Source organism: Chiloscyllium plagiosum, unplaced genomic scaffold, assembly GCF_037043375.1.
Source record: "Chiloscyllium plagiosum isolate Xiang-an unplaced genomic scaffold, Cpla_swu_hap1 HiC_scaffold_42, whole genome shotgun sequence".
NCBI lineage: Eukaryota > Metazoa > Chordata > Chondrichthyes > Orectolobiformes > Hemiscylliidae > Chiloscyllium > Chiloscyllium plagiosum.
Window position 1 is genome coordinate 33835980 of NW_028270180.1, and position 16346 is coordinate 33852325.

Below are 16346 nucleotides of genomic sequence, written 5' to 3' on the forward strand. Positions count from 1 at the left end.
GGAAAGGACTAATCTAATAGAAATTCAAAGCAAACTATTTACCGGAGTGCTAAAATGTGAAACCTGTTACTGTAGGAATAATTGAAGCATCAAATGGATTTAAGGGAAAGACAGATAAACACGTGAGCAAAAGGAATTATATGTTGATGGTGCTGGATGAAAAAAGATGAGAGAGAGAGATGTGAGGGCAGCATAAATGCTGGCTTGAACCAATTGGACTGAATGTCCAGTTTTGTTTCGCTGGAATTACTCCGTGTAAATTCATAGAATCTGAATTCCAAATAGACTGTGGTAGAGTTTGCTGTTGCACAAGTTGATGAAATGTCCTTCACTTATAAGTCTAATGGACTTTTTGTCCAGTTCATCCATTTGCTGCTGAACCGAACTTGCTGTGTTTCTCTAAGTTTTTCTTTAATTTAAGTGATACTTGCGAAGTTAAATCGCAATATTATTGTAGAGAATGTTGAATATTTTGTACCCCTCTGTAACTTCAGCATTTTCTAAGAATGTTTGTTTTTGTCACATAGGAGCCTGATGCTGACAGATTGTGGTTGTCCTTCCTGAGTTATATGGTCCTCTGAACCACCTATCAATGAAGACATCTGGAATGGCTTCCTTTAAGCAGCAGAGAGTGGAAGACTTTTATGAAGTTGGAGAAGAACTGGGAAGGTTAGGAATGTTGTAATTTGACATTGCAGACTTTGTTCAATGGAGCTACATGTTGAAGCATGAAATATGGAATGTACTTCTGAAGTTGAATCAGTGTTGATCTTCACTCTGTGCCACCTCCAGTGCATAAACTTCGAATACTGAACTAGTCAAAACCTTTACTGTAGTTTATGCACTGGAGGTCACACGGAATGAAGATCAACACCAATTCAACTTCAGAAACAAATTTTCACCCTTTTCCCATTTTTAACGATTTTCTTATTTTGAGTCTGTCTCTCTCTGTTGAGTTCACAGACCTCCCACCTTGTTGTTCCTGAGAGCCTGCCAGCTCTGCTCTGCAGTCAGTCATTACAAAGTAATGTGTGCAACTGGTATTCTGTCTCATGTTGTATCTAGCTAGTGTTTGCATTAAATTTCATTGTTGAATTTCTATTTCAGTATACAGCTAAATTATATATTGTACTATCTTCAATTAGAAAGCACTTTTTGGAAAAAAACCTTTTGCTCAAAATTTTTTTTGTTTAAATGTTAGAAATTATAGCTAATTTCTAATAACCCTTGAGAAGCTAATAGTCCCTCAGATGAGTCTGTGGAACTACTCCTGTCTGAAGCATGCTACCTCTTGATTAAAGAGCTCATTTTGCAATGTCGGGGATGAGCGGTTGACATAAATTGTGAGTGCCACCATAGTGATGAAGCCAGGATTCTGGCAAGATTGGCACATCTCTCGTCACCTTCAACACTCACTAACCATTCCTTTAGTGCTTATCTACTTTCCTGTCATGTGTGATTTCATGTCATTGTGTGTCCATGATATTTCTCTGTTGTCTACTCAATTCTCTCTTGCATTTCTGTCGAGTCTGTAGCGTGTTTCAATGAAATTGTATTGATTGAAGTCTGATATGTTGATTTTTTTTTGTACTAACCCCACCCCCCCTACCACCACCACCACCACCATCATCACTGTCTCATTCCTCAGGCATGTTTCATAACATTAATCATAAACTTAACAGACTTGTAAGGGAGAGATGATTATTCTCCAATCTATCGCTAACAGAACATGTTATGAGCCAATAGTATAATAGTATATGACCTGGTATGGGAGTCACTTGCAAATGAAGAAGGCCACTTGGACCAGTTTTTATTTTGTCCATTTGGAAGCACTAGCTAATGCCTCCTATGCACTATTCATCTCTCTGTCATTGTCTACAATTATTTTGCCTCAATTACGACCTTCTGGACTGTATTAAGTGTAAGACCTAACACGCAGGGGCTCTTTCACTGACCCACTTTTCACAGCATTCATTGAGTTATAAATGCCTCCTGTTGGTATTCCATTTAATGTTCAACATCTTGTTTTGATCCACATTGAATTTCATCTGACATTTGTTTACCGCGTTAGCTCCATTTGTAAACTCTTGGCTTTTCATCAGAATCATTGGGCTGCTCTCAAATTCCAACTCATATCAAGTGTGAGCCAGACAATTTGTAAATGAACTGCTGAATCCAAACCATGTGCGGCTTTCAGCAGCTTTGCATTGAGTGGAATCTTCCATTCCTGTTCTACCTCCCAAAATCTAGCATTTTGAGTATAAGAATAAATTATGACAGCAATAGCCAGTGAGGTTTGGACTTCCCATAAAAGAAAGTGCATGAAAAATACAGGGACCATACAGTGTAAATTACTGAGCTGAAAAATGGGCTTTTCAACCTTACTGATCTACAATGGTGTTTGCACTCATTTCCTGTACCCACTCTGCATTATGCCTCACCCCTCATACCCCTATTACATTCTCAGAAATATGCTAAGCTTCCCTTGCAATGTGTCAAACTTTGACCACACTATACGGAGGAACCAGAACGGTGTCAGGGTTAAAAATCTAGAGGCATGCAGAGAGTGAATATGTTAAATTTCAAGTCAATCATTTTACTGTGAGATAGTGGTGTATTTAGTGGGTTTTCTTTCACAAGGAATAGTGGAGCTTTTTGAATCTTAGATCAGGGCAGGGAGAGGAAGCAGGGCAGTGATATTAGTTTTGGATTCTTTGTTGAGGAAGGAGAGCAGACACAGGCAGCTACTAGGCCTAGTTTGGTTCTGTTACCTTAATTGATGAGTTCCTTTTGGGCTCTTGTAATGATTAGTTCAAGTATAATATATGTAAAATAACATCATAATCAATGAGAGAGGTTATTCAACATTATTCTCGACTCCTCCGAGATCGAAGCAGTCCATGTCTAAATGCAGCAATATCTGGACAAAATCTAGGCTTGGGCTGGTAAGACACAATTAACATTCATGCCACACAAGTGCCAGCTAATGACCATCTCTGACAAGAGACCAGTTATCCATCACATTCAAAATCAACTACCAACATCATGGGTTATTGCAATTGACCAGAAAATGAACTGGAGCTACTATGGCTATAAAAGCAGGTCAGAGTCTTAGAATTTTGCAGTGAATCTTGACCCCCTCCTCAAAGTTTGGCTACCATCGAGAAGGCACAAGTCAGGAGTGTGATGAACACTCTCAATTTACCTGGATGAACACTTAAGATGCTTCACACTGTCCAAGAAAAAGCACAGCATCCATAAATGTTCTCTCCCTCCATCACCAATGCTCAGTATCTGCAGTGTGTAAAATCTACAGTTGCACTGCAGAAATTTGCCAAAGCTCCTTAGAAAACCCCTTCCAAATCCATGACCGCTACCAACTTGAAGGACAAGGGCAGCAGATACATGGGACCTGCAAGACCTGCTCTAATCTATTCACCATCCCAACTTGGAAATATGTCATTGTTTCTTCACGGTTGCTGAGCTAAAATTCTGGAACTCCTTCCCTCAGGGCACTATGGGTCAACCCACAGCATGTGGACTGCAGTAGTTCAAGAAGGCACTCACCACCACTTTCTTTAGGCATCTAGAGACTGGTAATAAATGTGGGCCAACCAGTTACACCATGTCTCAGGAGTGGATTTGAAACAAAATGAGACCAAAGTTTAAGGAATACGTTAAAACTAGCAAATTTAAATACGTTAAATTTAATTTAACATTCGATTATTGCTCTGACATACTGTACTGCTCTGTTGATGAAATTGTGGCTTGTTACTTGTGCTGTTGAGAATCTGGGGGATCAGAGTGACATGGTGGCTCAGTGGTTAGCACTGTTGCCTCGCAGTGCCAGGGAGCCAGGTTCGATTTCAGCCTCAGGCAACTGTCTGCGTGGAGTTTGCACATTCTCCCCATGTCTGCGTGGGTTTCCTCTGGGTGCTCCGGTTTCCTCCCAAAATTGAATTGGTCATGCTATATTGCCCATCGTGTTCAGGGATGTGTAGGTATGTACGTTATTTCAGAGTAAATGTAGAGTAATAGGGTAGGGAAATGGGTCTGGGTGGGTTACTCTTCAGAGGGCCGGTGTGGACTTGTTGGACCAAATGGCCTGTTTCCACACTGTAGGGATTCTATGAGGAAGCTGAAAATGTGTGCTGGAAAAGCACAGCTGGTCAGGCAGCATCCAAGGAGCAGGAGAATCGACGTTTCAGGCATGAGCCCTTCTTCAGGAATCTCCAGCATCTGCAGTCCTCACTTTCTCCTCAGATTCTGAGGAAGCAAGATAAAGGAAATAAACTGGTGGAAAAACACATTTTAAAAACCCAAAGGGAAACATATTTGCTTGGTAATGCTTTAACCCTTTCAGAATTGCATGAGCATACCATAAAGCCAGGTTTCTACCATCAAGTTTTTAACTGGATAACATTAATGAATATTTTACAGCTAGGGTTTAATTTTCCCTTTTCAGTTATGCATTTTTATTAATGTATTGGAGGATGACTAGACAGTTGGCCTTTGATGTCCAGCACTGAAGACCCTTATTCCTACTTGCAAAACGTCTATCATTAGCTTTGAGGAATCTGCAGGCAACAGCTGGTTACACAGCCATCTGTGAGATTGTATCTTGTTTCAATGTCATTAGAATGACATAGGAGCATCTCTGGATTTTAATTTTTCAGAGGTCAATAATTCACCTTTGAGTAATCAAAAAGTTGTGTTTTCATATTTGAAATTTAGTAATGTCTTCTTAAAATGCACTTTTTGAGTTAACTTAAGGCCCCAATTAACTAGCAAACCAATTGAAGCCCAAATGTAGAATTATTTGAACTAAAATTCACCAATCATATTTATTGGAAGTACAAGTTAAAAGTGCAATGTCTTTCAGTTTAAAAACTGTAGAAAATATGGTAATAGGCTCTGACAAGTAGATCAACAAACACAGATCATAGATTTGGCAAAAGATCCGGAGAAGGTGAGGTGTTCATTCGACATCTAGTAGTCGGGATTTCCAAGGTCCAAGCCAAAACGGCGGTGGATGTTAATTCTGTCAATAATTTTAAAAGGAAGTTGGGCAGGTTTCAGGTTAAGCAGGCTCAGAGTTATGACAAAAAGCAGTGATGTGTAACCAAGTGCTCTTTCAAAAAGCCAGTGCAGGAACAATGGGCAGGATCTGCAGTATTATACATTTCTTTGATTCAATAAACTTACATTATTTTAGAATATCATTCTGTGCCTGACAGCTGTAAAATATTCATTAATGTTATCCAGTGAAAAACTTGATGGTAGAAACTTGGCTTTATGCTCATGCAATGCTCATGGTATGCTCATGCAATTCTGAAAGGGTTAAAGCGTTACCAAGCAAATATGTTTCTCTTTGGGTTTTTAAAATGTGTTTTTTCATCAGTTTATTTCCTTTCCTAAAAACGATTGCTCCCTTTGATATTCCCTCTTCCAGTGCAATCAATTAGATTCTAAATTTTAGAGCAATTTAAGAAACATTCTTTGTTTTGTTTTTGCAAGCAAGTTATTAAGATAATATGAAGAAACTTCTCTAAAGCTGAGAATGCTGAGGTCAATCTTTTGTGATGTTCATCCACATTGGGTTAGCTCACTGAGCCGTGAACAGATCTGGGGTTTGCAACTTAACAGTGCTGTCTCAGTAATATGATCATGTTCACTATCCAAGAAAGCAAAAAGCAATGTCAATCATGGTTCTTCATCAGCATTAAACTTTGAATCACCTCCTACAGTAAACAAAACTCTTCCAAGCTATATATTTAACTCCTAAAACAGGACGTAACTGATATCATGAAACATGCATTGAGTTTCTTCGTGCTGCCTGTATAGTCATGCTTGTAAAAAAAAATTGAAGAATGTCTCTTTTTAAAATTTAGAGTCTGATTAATTGATCTAGCAGGAGGAATATCATAGTGAACTTTTTTTAGGAAAGGAAATAAACTTGTAGAAAACCAGATTCAAAAAAACCAAAGAGAAACATTTGCTTGAACATAAAGGTAAAATTCTGTTCCTTTTTCACGTTAAGTTTAAACGTTGCCTTAGGCAGGGCTGGCTACAAACAGGACTTCCTGTTACACCACTGTTTGAGAGTTGTTCCATCGTGGTCAGGCTGTGTCTTTACATGTCACTGCTGAGTCAGATAAACCCATAACTAACCACACTATTGTCCAACTCGCCAGTAGCTACAATTAGAGCTAATGTCTTAGTTAATATTCTGTTTCCTTTTGCTTGTCTTCTATCCTCTTCACTGGTTCAGACTAAGAAAGGTTCTTATTTTCACTTGATAAACCTTCTTGCTATTACACTGTCATGTCCTTTTGTTTAAATTCATTCACTGGCTAGGCCAATATTTATTTCTCATCCCTAATTTCCCAGAGGGCAGCTAAGAGTCAACCATGTTGCTATGGGTCTAGAGTCATATGTAGGCTCTACCAGATAAAGGTGGCAGTTTCTTTCCCTAAAGGACATTGGTGAACCAGATGGAGTTTTCCAACAATTGGCAACAGTTTCATTCGACTCCTAATTCCAGATTTTTATTGAATTCAAATTCCGCCATCTACCATGGTAGATCTCTAACCCTAGTATCTAGAACATTACCTGAGTCTCTGGATTAAGAGTCCTGAAATAATGCTAGTGGGCCATCACTTCTCCGGCATGTATATCCAACACTTTGTACAGAAAAGGCTCTATGTTTGGATCTGTGGGATTTTGGGGTGAATTTTCACCTTGCCATCTTGAGATCACAAAATTAGCTACCATTGATGTAGAATCAACCAGGACTTCAATTTCTCCACCTTTTTGAAAGTCTACTCGTAACCCAAGCTACAACACAAGTAGGCGAGGACATGCTTTAGAAGGTGAAATGTTCTGAAAATCTCTTGTTGACATGAGGCATTGCTGGTTTTTGGTGGATGAAGTGGCAGAACAACAGGATCCTGTGAGAAAACTGAATGCACCAGAGATATGTAAATAATTGGGATTCAGATCGGACGTATGGGTGTTTGAAAACAGCATTTGCCGCTAGATTAATGATGTGAAGGACAGCACCACAACGCAGGAAGGTATTAAATAGCAAATTAAATTCAACCTAATGAATCATGAGATGGACTCATTCGGTGAGAGGAATAAGGAGGCCCTTATTCCTTAGAAATAAAATACTTGGTACAGGGGAATTTCAAAGAAAACATAGAAGAAATGTGAAACTGGAAATAGCCTTCAACAAATCAGTCAGAACAGCAAATAGAGTTGAGCAGATAGAGGAGCACAATGGGCTTGAAATACCAGCATTGTTAGCAGTGAGTTCGGTGATAGCTGTTCAAACCGAAGGGAACATTTACTGCAGTTTCCCATTTACTTTCAGTTGCACCTTCTTTCTATGTTAGGTCAGTCTGAAAATGTCCATTTTAGGCCTAGCTTCTTCTCTCTGGATTTTCTTTAACAGTTTAATGCAGCAGGTTTTGGGTCCCACCAAGAGGATCCCAGGGTTAGCTGATTTTAACTTGAAGAATCATGTGGACTTGGGAACCTTGGATGAGGGAAAGCAGAAATTAACGTGTGGTTGGGTTGATTTCAGATTCATGAACATATGTACATTCAATAGCCAATTGCCTCCTCATGCATTTAGGAATACCAGTTAGACTAGATATTGGAAAGTAGTCCTGGGACTGTGCCATATTATGACGTACAACTTTCAAAGGTAAAAGATAGATAATTGACAGGGGTGAAAGCTTCTCTTTGTGATATTGTTAATAGACAATGCTTAATCTGTTATTCATCTTGGCATAAGTAGAAGGTTATATTCTATAATGACCATGATGTTGGAGAAGTCTATCTGAGTCAATAATTCTAAACAATTAGAGCACATTACTGTTGTGTTTCTTTGTATCATGTCTGGGTTAATGTTTTCAGCAGAGGATAGATTTGCAAAACAAAAATCTGAAAATTATCTGCACTTGGCATATCCTACTAGATCAGAGTCTGGGCATACGGGAATGATTATGTTAAATTTAAGTGGTATTCTTATTCTTGGAAATATCAATCAGGTGGATTTGACAGTTAATTTTGCATTTAAGATGCAATAATTTGTATAGTACACGATACATGTATCACATCTTTAGATTTAGATTAGATTACATTACAGTGTGGAAACAGGCCCTTCGGCCCAACAAGTCCACACCAACCCGCCGAAGCGCAACCCACCCATACCCCTACATTTACCCCTTACCTAACACTACGGGCAATTTAGCATGGCCAATTCACCTGACCTGCACCTCTTTGGACTGTGGGAGGAAACCGGAGCACCCAGAGGAAACCCACGCAGACACGGGGAGAACGTGCAAACTCCACACAGAGAGTCGCCTGAGGCGGGAATTGAACCCGGGTCTCCGGCGCTGTGAGGCAGCAGTGCTAACCACTGTGCCACCGTGCCGCCCACATCTGTAGTGAATACCTTCATAAAAGCATGGTCCAAATAAGGTTACTCATTGTGAATGGGGATTGGTTCACTCAGTTGGCCAGACGGCTGGTTTACAATGCAGAGTGATGCCAACAAGCTGGTTTCAATTTCCACACCAGCTGAAGTTACCGTGAAGGATTCTTCTCAACCTGTCCCCTCACCTGAGACATGGTGACCCTCAGGTAAAGCATCTAATGAGGGAGCAGCCTATGGTCTAGTAAGAATATGGCAAGTTTATCTTTTCCAGAGAAAACACTGTCAGCTGGTGTGGTACATGCAGAATCTGTACACTTTTGTAGAGGGAGCAGGATTCATAGTCTTCAAGTCATAGAGCAATATGGCATGGAAACAGACCCTTCAGTCCAACTTGTCCATGTCAATCAGGTATCCCAAACCTAATTGGTCCATATTCCTCTAAAACTTTCCTATTTGTGTACCTGTCCAAATGTCTTTAAAGATTGTAACTGTAACCACCTCTACCAGTTCCTCTGGAGGTTTATTCCATACACCGGCCACCCAGTGAAAAGGTTGCCCCTCCAGTCCCTTTTTAAATCTTTCTCCTCTCACCTTAAAACTGTACCATCTAGCTTTAGACTCCTCCATTCTTCGAAAAGGATGTTAGCTATTCAGCTTTTTCATGCCCCTCATGATTTTATAAACCTCTATGTTATGTCACCCCTTAGTCTCTGATGCTCCAGGGAAAAAACCCAGCCCATCCAGCTTCTCTCCATAACTGAAATCCCAGTAATATCCTTAATTTTTTTTTCTACACCCTTTCTAATTTAACAGCATTCTTCCTACAGCAGGGAAATCAGAATTGTACACAGTATTCCAAAAGTGGCCTCCCAGTTCTTGTCCAGCTGCAATGTGACATCTCAACTTCTGTTCTCTATGCCCTGACCAATGAAGGTAACCTTTTTAAGGAAGTATGATCCTGCACCTTTGGTTCCCTCTGTTTAATAACACTCCCCAGGACCCTACAGTAAACTGTGTAAGTCCTGCCCTGGTTTGCTTTGCCAAAAATGCAACACCCCTCATTTATCTAACTAGATGTAACAAGCAAGGAGGATGGATAATATATTTGGACTTCCCATCGGCCTCATAAAAGGTTACCACACAAGATGAAGCTGATACTTTTAAGGGTGAAATTTTAGGACAAACAAAGGAATGATTAACTAACAGAATTGCGATTCAGCCTTGACTGAGGCACTCCAAAATTAGCTGAGGGGCTTTACAATTAAATCTTGGTTGATGTAATCTCCTGGACTTGTTCTGATTAACTTCTGGTTGTGAGAGAGGAATTATACAGAGTACTTTTTCTTTCATTGTCCCTGGGAATTTCTCCTTGTTTGCCTTTTTTTGCAAAGTTAGATGTCAGGGCTGCTGATTTACCCTGGCTGTGGGGCAGAATTGGAAGAATTGAGTCAGGTATGAATGAATCAAGGGTGATTGGGAGGAAAATAACTTGATTTACAAAGTGATTGTTAGCTTATGGAATGCACTGCCTGGAAAAATAGTGGAGGTTCAATCGAGGCATTCAAGAGGGTTTTGAGTGGTGTTTTGGATAGAAATAGTGTGCAGGGATGTGGGAACATGCAGGAGATTAGCATTAGGGTAATGGAGTCGGACTAAATACTAGATTTGGTACAGTCATACATGGCTGAATGGCCTCCTTCAGCACCATAATGATTTTGTGATGGACCATGTTGTCTTTTCCCCATGTGTCAGTATCATCTGTTGGGATACCTGTCCCAGGAGTGATTTATACTGAGTCATTGGGGCCTGGAGGTTCTCTGATTATCTCCCTGCACTGTGTTGTATACGTGTGGCTATTTTCACCCTTCCTGGAACAGTCAGTTAATTAACATCCAGCACCATCGGTTAGACAGTTGCAGTCAGGGATAGTTGGTAAAATCAGGGTTTCAATCCTCTTGGCTATTATTTATTGTTTAGGCTTGTACAAGGAAGCCATGTGGGTGAAATGGATGAGAACTTCTGGGCCTGTGGAATTCCATTGGGCTTGTGGGAAATCTCTACTTTTAGCATGATTCATCTGAGGCAGAAACGAAGGGGAAAGTAGTCAAAATGGCTGTGCCTCAGACTTGCTTTGATCACCTTAACTTGATTTGTTCAATTAATTGAGAAAATTCGACAAGATGCTGCAGTAACTCTCAAAGGCTATTTAGACAGCCTCTTCCAAACCCACAACAACTACAATCTCGAAATGCAAGGGCAGCAAAGACAAGGGAATACTATCACAGTAAATTTCCCCTCCAAGCCACACCCCATCCTGATTTGGAAGTATATTACCATTCCTTCACTGTCACTGGCCAAACTTCTGGGGAATTTCCCTCCCTAACTACATTGTGGGTCTGTCCACACTAAATTGACTGCAGTGGTTCAAGAAGGCAGCTCATTATCACCTTGTCAAGGACAACTAGGGCTGAGCAATAAATGCTGGCCCAGCCAGCATGGATATAGGATTGACTAGCTAATCGGGAGAAGAGCGTAGAAGTAAATGAGTCCTTACTAGTTGACAAGTCATAACTAGTGGAATGAAAGGGTGTTAGTTAACTCAGTCAGCTGGCAGGCTGGTTTGTTTTGCACAGTGACACTAACTGTGTGGGTTCAATTCCCACTGGCTGGGACCACCATCAAGGTCCTGCCTTAATCTTTCCCCTTGCTTGAGGTGTCTTGACCCTCGGGTTAAACTCACCGCTTGTTGTTTCTCTCTAATGAGAGAGTATCCCCACAGTCCTCTGTGATCTTATTTTCCACAGGGATCATGTGGTCATATAGCACAGAAGAGGCCCCTAGCCCATCGTGTCAGCAATGACCTTTTTTTCATATAATATATTTTTATTATGAAAAAATAGATTTTTACATATTACAACAAATACAAAACAATGCAATTCAAAACAGTACAAAAATAGGACAAAAATAAACCCAAATAATAAAAAAAATTCCCCAACCCACCCTCCTATATGAATGTATAAACATATATAGAGAAGTATAAAATTTTAAAAAAAAAACCTAAACTAGCTATTTAACTAACTAAATAAATACCTAACAACAAACAAATAAATAGTAATAACTCAGCCCAGCCAAACAAAACACTCATACATTCACAGTTCCTCCTCCCTGGATATTGGACTCATGAAACACAATCGTTATGGATTTATAAAAGCCCTTGTTAGTGTGGCAGATAAATCTGTGTCCAGGTATTTCAAAAAGAGTTGCCATTGTCTTGTAAAAATTCTCAGTTTTGTGGTGTACCATATTTGTGAGAGAATCCAGGGGAATATGCTCCATTACAATCTTCCGCCAACCCGACAGGCCTGGGGTGTTTTCTGATATCCAACCTAGCAAGATATTCTTCCTTGCACAGAATGTAAGAATATTGAAAAGTTTTGCCTTATGCGAGTCTGCAGGAAATGCAATGGATAGGCCCAAAAGGAGCGAAATAGGGTCCTTCTCCACCCCTACACCCAAAATCCTCTCCATTGCACCCACCACAGCGCTCCAATATGTTTGAAGCCTGTCACAAGACCAAAGACAATGGGTAAGAGTACCCGTATAGACCTTGCACTTGGGGCATGCTGAAGATACCCCTGGTTTAAATTTTGACAAACGGTCTGGGGCTAAGTGGACCCTGTGGAGAATCTTCAACTGTAAAGCATGGGTCCTATTGCAAAATGATATCTTCCTTGCATTCTCCCAAATATCCTCCCATGCCTCTGAAGAAACTTCAACACCCAGCTCTCTTTCCCACATCTTGCAGAGTCGATCAGACTCATCTGAGGTGGCACCCCCCAATTGGTGATATAGAGTACTGTCAGAGAGTGTACTCTTAGCCCTAAGTACCCCTCTTTCTATGTCAGATTTGTAGGGATCAGTCAAAAGTGTGGTCTTTTTTTGAATAAAATACCTAACTTAAAAAAAAACTTCCGTACTAACTGATCGAAGGACATCATTACATCTCCCTCAAATAAATCACCCATGCAAGATATACCCCTAGCTGCCCAACGTTAAAATCCTGAATCTATCAATCCTGGTTGAAAACTCCGGCATACCCACTAAAGGTGTAAACAAAGATGTTTTGCCAATATTACCTTCCCTCTGCCAAATTGCCCTCCATGCTTTAACAGTATTGATGACTATTGGGTTATGGCAATATTCCCTAACTCCTCACCTTGTCCAAAAACAGCAAACTGGTAAGGGGGCACCTTGCCTGGGAGACTTCGATATCTAGCCATATTGAAAGAGGGTCCCCACAAACCCAATCACTTACGTAGGTCAAAAGCGAGCTTAATTGGTAATTTTTAATGTCCGGAAGGTCTACTCCCCCCAATCTGTGAGGCAACTGCAGTTTGGCTAATTTAATGAGGAGAAAGTGAGGACTGGAGATGCTGGAGATCAGAGCTGAAAATGTGTTGCTGGAAAAGCGCAGCAGGTCAGGCAGCATCCAAGGAGCAGGAGAATCGACGTTTCAGGCATAAGCCCTTCGTTTACAGTGCTAGATAAAGGAGCTGAACCAACTGTTCAGTCTCCTGAGTGTTTGTTTATTGAAAATCAGGGGGAGCATCCGTGTAGGGTATAGCAAACGAGGGAGAATATTCATCTTAATAAGTGCTATCCGACCCAACCATGAGACTGGAAGTGCCTCCCATCTTTGGAGATCTTGTTTAATTTGTTCAAATAATTGAGTAAAATTGGCTTTGAGCAGCCAATACAGAACTGGAGTAAGGAATATTCCCAAACACACAAAACCCCCCTGTGACCACCTAAATGGGAATCTATAGTCACTCTCAAGAGCCAACTCTTTTGTAAGACCACCCGTAGGCATAGCCTCTGATTTAGCAAAATTAATCTTCTACCCCGAAAAAGCGCCAAACATGTGAATGCATTGTATCAGGCAAGGCACTGAGACTGCTGGATTTGTCAAGAAAATTAGAACATCATCTGCATACAGCGAGATCTTATGTAATTTTGACCCCACTTCTGGAGCTGATATATTGAGATCCCCATGAATGGCCTCCGCCAATGGTTCAATAACCAACGTAAAAAGTAATGGTGAAAGGGGACAGCCCTGCCGGCTGCCCCTAGAAATATTAAAATTGCTTGATCGTACCCCGTTGGTAATGACCGCAGCGAGGGGTACACTGTAGAGAACCTTTACCCATCTTATGAAAACTTCGCCCAGACCAAACCGGTCTAGAGTATAGAAAAGGTACGGCCACTCAACTCGGTCAAATGCCTTCTCTGCATCTAAAGAAATCACCAATCCCCGTATTGACTGCTGTTGACATGCTTGAATTACGGTAAGCAGCCTCCTAACATTATTGGAGGATCTGCTACCCTTTATGAAGCCCATCTGATCCTCTTTAATAATAGAAGGTAACACAGTGGGCGGCACGGTGGCACAGTGGTTAGCACTGTTGCCTCGCAGCGCCAGAGACCCGGGTTCAATTCCCGCCTCAGGCGACTGACTGTGTGGAGTTTGCATGTTCTCCCCGTGTCTGCGTGGGTTTCCTCCGGGTGCTCCGGTTTCCTCCCACAGTCCAAAGATGTGCAGGGCCAGGTGAATTGGCCATGCTAAATTGCCCTTAGTGTTAGGTAAGGGGTAAATGTAGGGGTAGGGGTATGGGTGGGTTCGCTTCGGCGGGTCAGTGTGGACTTGTTGGGCCGAAGGGCCTGTTTCCACACTGTAATGTAATCTAATCTAATCTAATCAGTCTCCAGCCTTAACGCAAGAGCCTTAGACAGGATCTTAAAGTCCACATTTAAGAGTGAGATGGGCCTGTATGAAGCACATTCTTCCCTTTTTTAAGGATAAATGAAATATTAGCCTCTCTCCGAGATGGTGGGAGACAAACATGACTATGAATCATTTAACATATTCAGCATCGGGCCTGACAATATACTTATAAATTCCTTGTAGAATTCACTGGGAAGTCCATCAGGACCGGGTGCCTTTCCACTCTGAAGCTGCCTCACAGCTTCCTGCACTTCTTGCTCTGATAATGGGGCATTGAGAAAGGACTGTTGTTCGGGAGTCACAGCCAGGATCTTCAGATCTCTAAAAAAGGATTCTATTTTGGCCTGCCCCTCCTCACAATTCTCAGACTGATATAATTTAGAGTAGAATCTCTGGAACGCCACATTAGTGGGCGGCACGGTGGCACAGTGGTTAGCACTGCTGCCTCGCAGCGCCAGAGACCCGGGTTCAATTCCCGCCTCAGGTGACTGTGTGGAGTTTGCACGTTCTCCCCATGTCTGTGTGGGTTTCCTCCGGGTGCTCCGGTTTCATCCCACAGTCCAAAGATGTGCAGGTCAGGTGAATTGGCCATGCTAAATTGCCCGCAGTGTTAGGTAAGGGGTAAATGTAGGGGTATGAGTGGGTTGCGCTTCGGCGGGTTGGTGTGGACTTGTTGGGCCGAAGGGCCTGTTTCCACACTGTAAGTAATCTAATTCAATCTAATTAATCTTTTTAGAATCACATGTTAGGTTCCCAGACCCTTCCCTAATCGCTGTAATGGTTTGTGGGGCACTTCTCTTTCTGGCAAGGTATGCTAAGTATTTGCCTGGCTTGTCACCATGCTCGTATAACCTTTGCTTTGCAAAAGCCAGCTCCTTCTTTGCCGTCTGCATGAGCACGGAGTTTAGTGCAGACCGCAGTGCCGTAATCCTCTGTAGTTTGACCAACGAGGGTCTGTCAAAATAGGCCTTCTCGGCTGCCTTCAACCGTGCTTCAAGGAGACGTTGCTGCTCACCCTTCTGCCACTTCCTACTTGTGGAATATAAATAACTAACCCCCTGGCATAAGCTTTGGTAGTTTCCCAGAGAACAGATGAGCTATCAACTGAGCCTATGTTGATGTCTAGGAATGCCCGAAATTCCCTAGAGAAATACTCCACAAACTTGCTGTCCATGAGGATAAAGGGGTCCATTTGCCAGTACCTTGAATCCACTGTAACATCCTTAATTTTAACTGAGGTACACTGGAGCATGATCAGAAATGGCAATATTACCAATCATACAGGATGCCACCAGATCCAGGGGTCAGAAAAAAATCAATCCTCGTGTGACGTCTGTACGGATTGGAGAAAAACGTGAAATCCCTACCTGTAGGGTGGAGACACCTCCAGACGTCCACCAATCCTAATTCCCCACACAAACCCAACAACTGTTTAGTTTGTGCAGAGGGTATTGAGGGGCCTTTAGGCAACCTGTCTCCTGTGGGGTCCATGAGGCAGTTAAAATCTCCCCCTATAATGATTTGCCGAGACTTGAGACTTATCAGTTTAGAAAAAGCATTTACCAAGATTTAAGAGGATGAGCTAGGGGGCAATAAACATTTAAAATGCCATATTCTTCCCCATTTATCAAGGCTTTAAGAATTACAAACCTCCCGTATGTGTCTTTAACACATTCCAACAATTTAATTGAGAGATTTTTCCTAACCAATATAGCCACTCCCCTACTTCTGGTATTAAGTGATGAAAAATAAACTCGGTCAAAGCCATTCTGCTGTAATTTCGGATGCTCCTTGTCATCCAAATGTGTCTCCTGTAACAAAGCAATATCCACCTTCTCCTTTCTAAGACTCAAGAGTACCTTCTTCCTCTTAATTGGTGAGTGACTTCCCTTGGTATTCCAGGTACACCATTTAATCAAATCATTAGCCATAACCTTCTGCAATTATATTTAAATTCCAGAGAGGAGGAACCCGAACCACAAATTGCTGACCCTTAGTGTCGCATGGTCCACCAAATATAAAAACTACATAAACTAAAACCACTACATTTAACAAACATACAAAATTATTAAAAATAAAAAAATAACAAAAACAGAAAACAAACCAACATATAAACTC

General features: G+C 41.3%; 1 protein-coding gene across 1 annotated transcript in view; it reads left to right on the forward strand.

The window, feature by feature from the left end:
- dapk2b (death-associated protein kinase 2b) overlaps positions 1-16346 on the forward strand; it is a 132191-nt gene that overhangs the window by 20917 nt on the left and 94928 nt on the right. Inside the window, exon 2 of the mRNA XM_043680135.2 lies at positions 528-669. Coding sequence (XP_043536070.2) covers positions 593-669 — 77 coding nt within the window. The 5' untranslated portion in view covers positions 528-592. The remainder of the gene's footprint in view (positions 1-527; positions 670-16346) is intronic.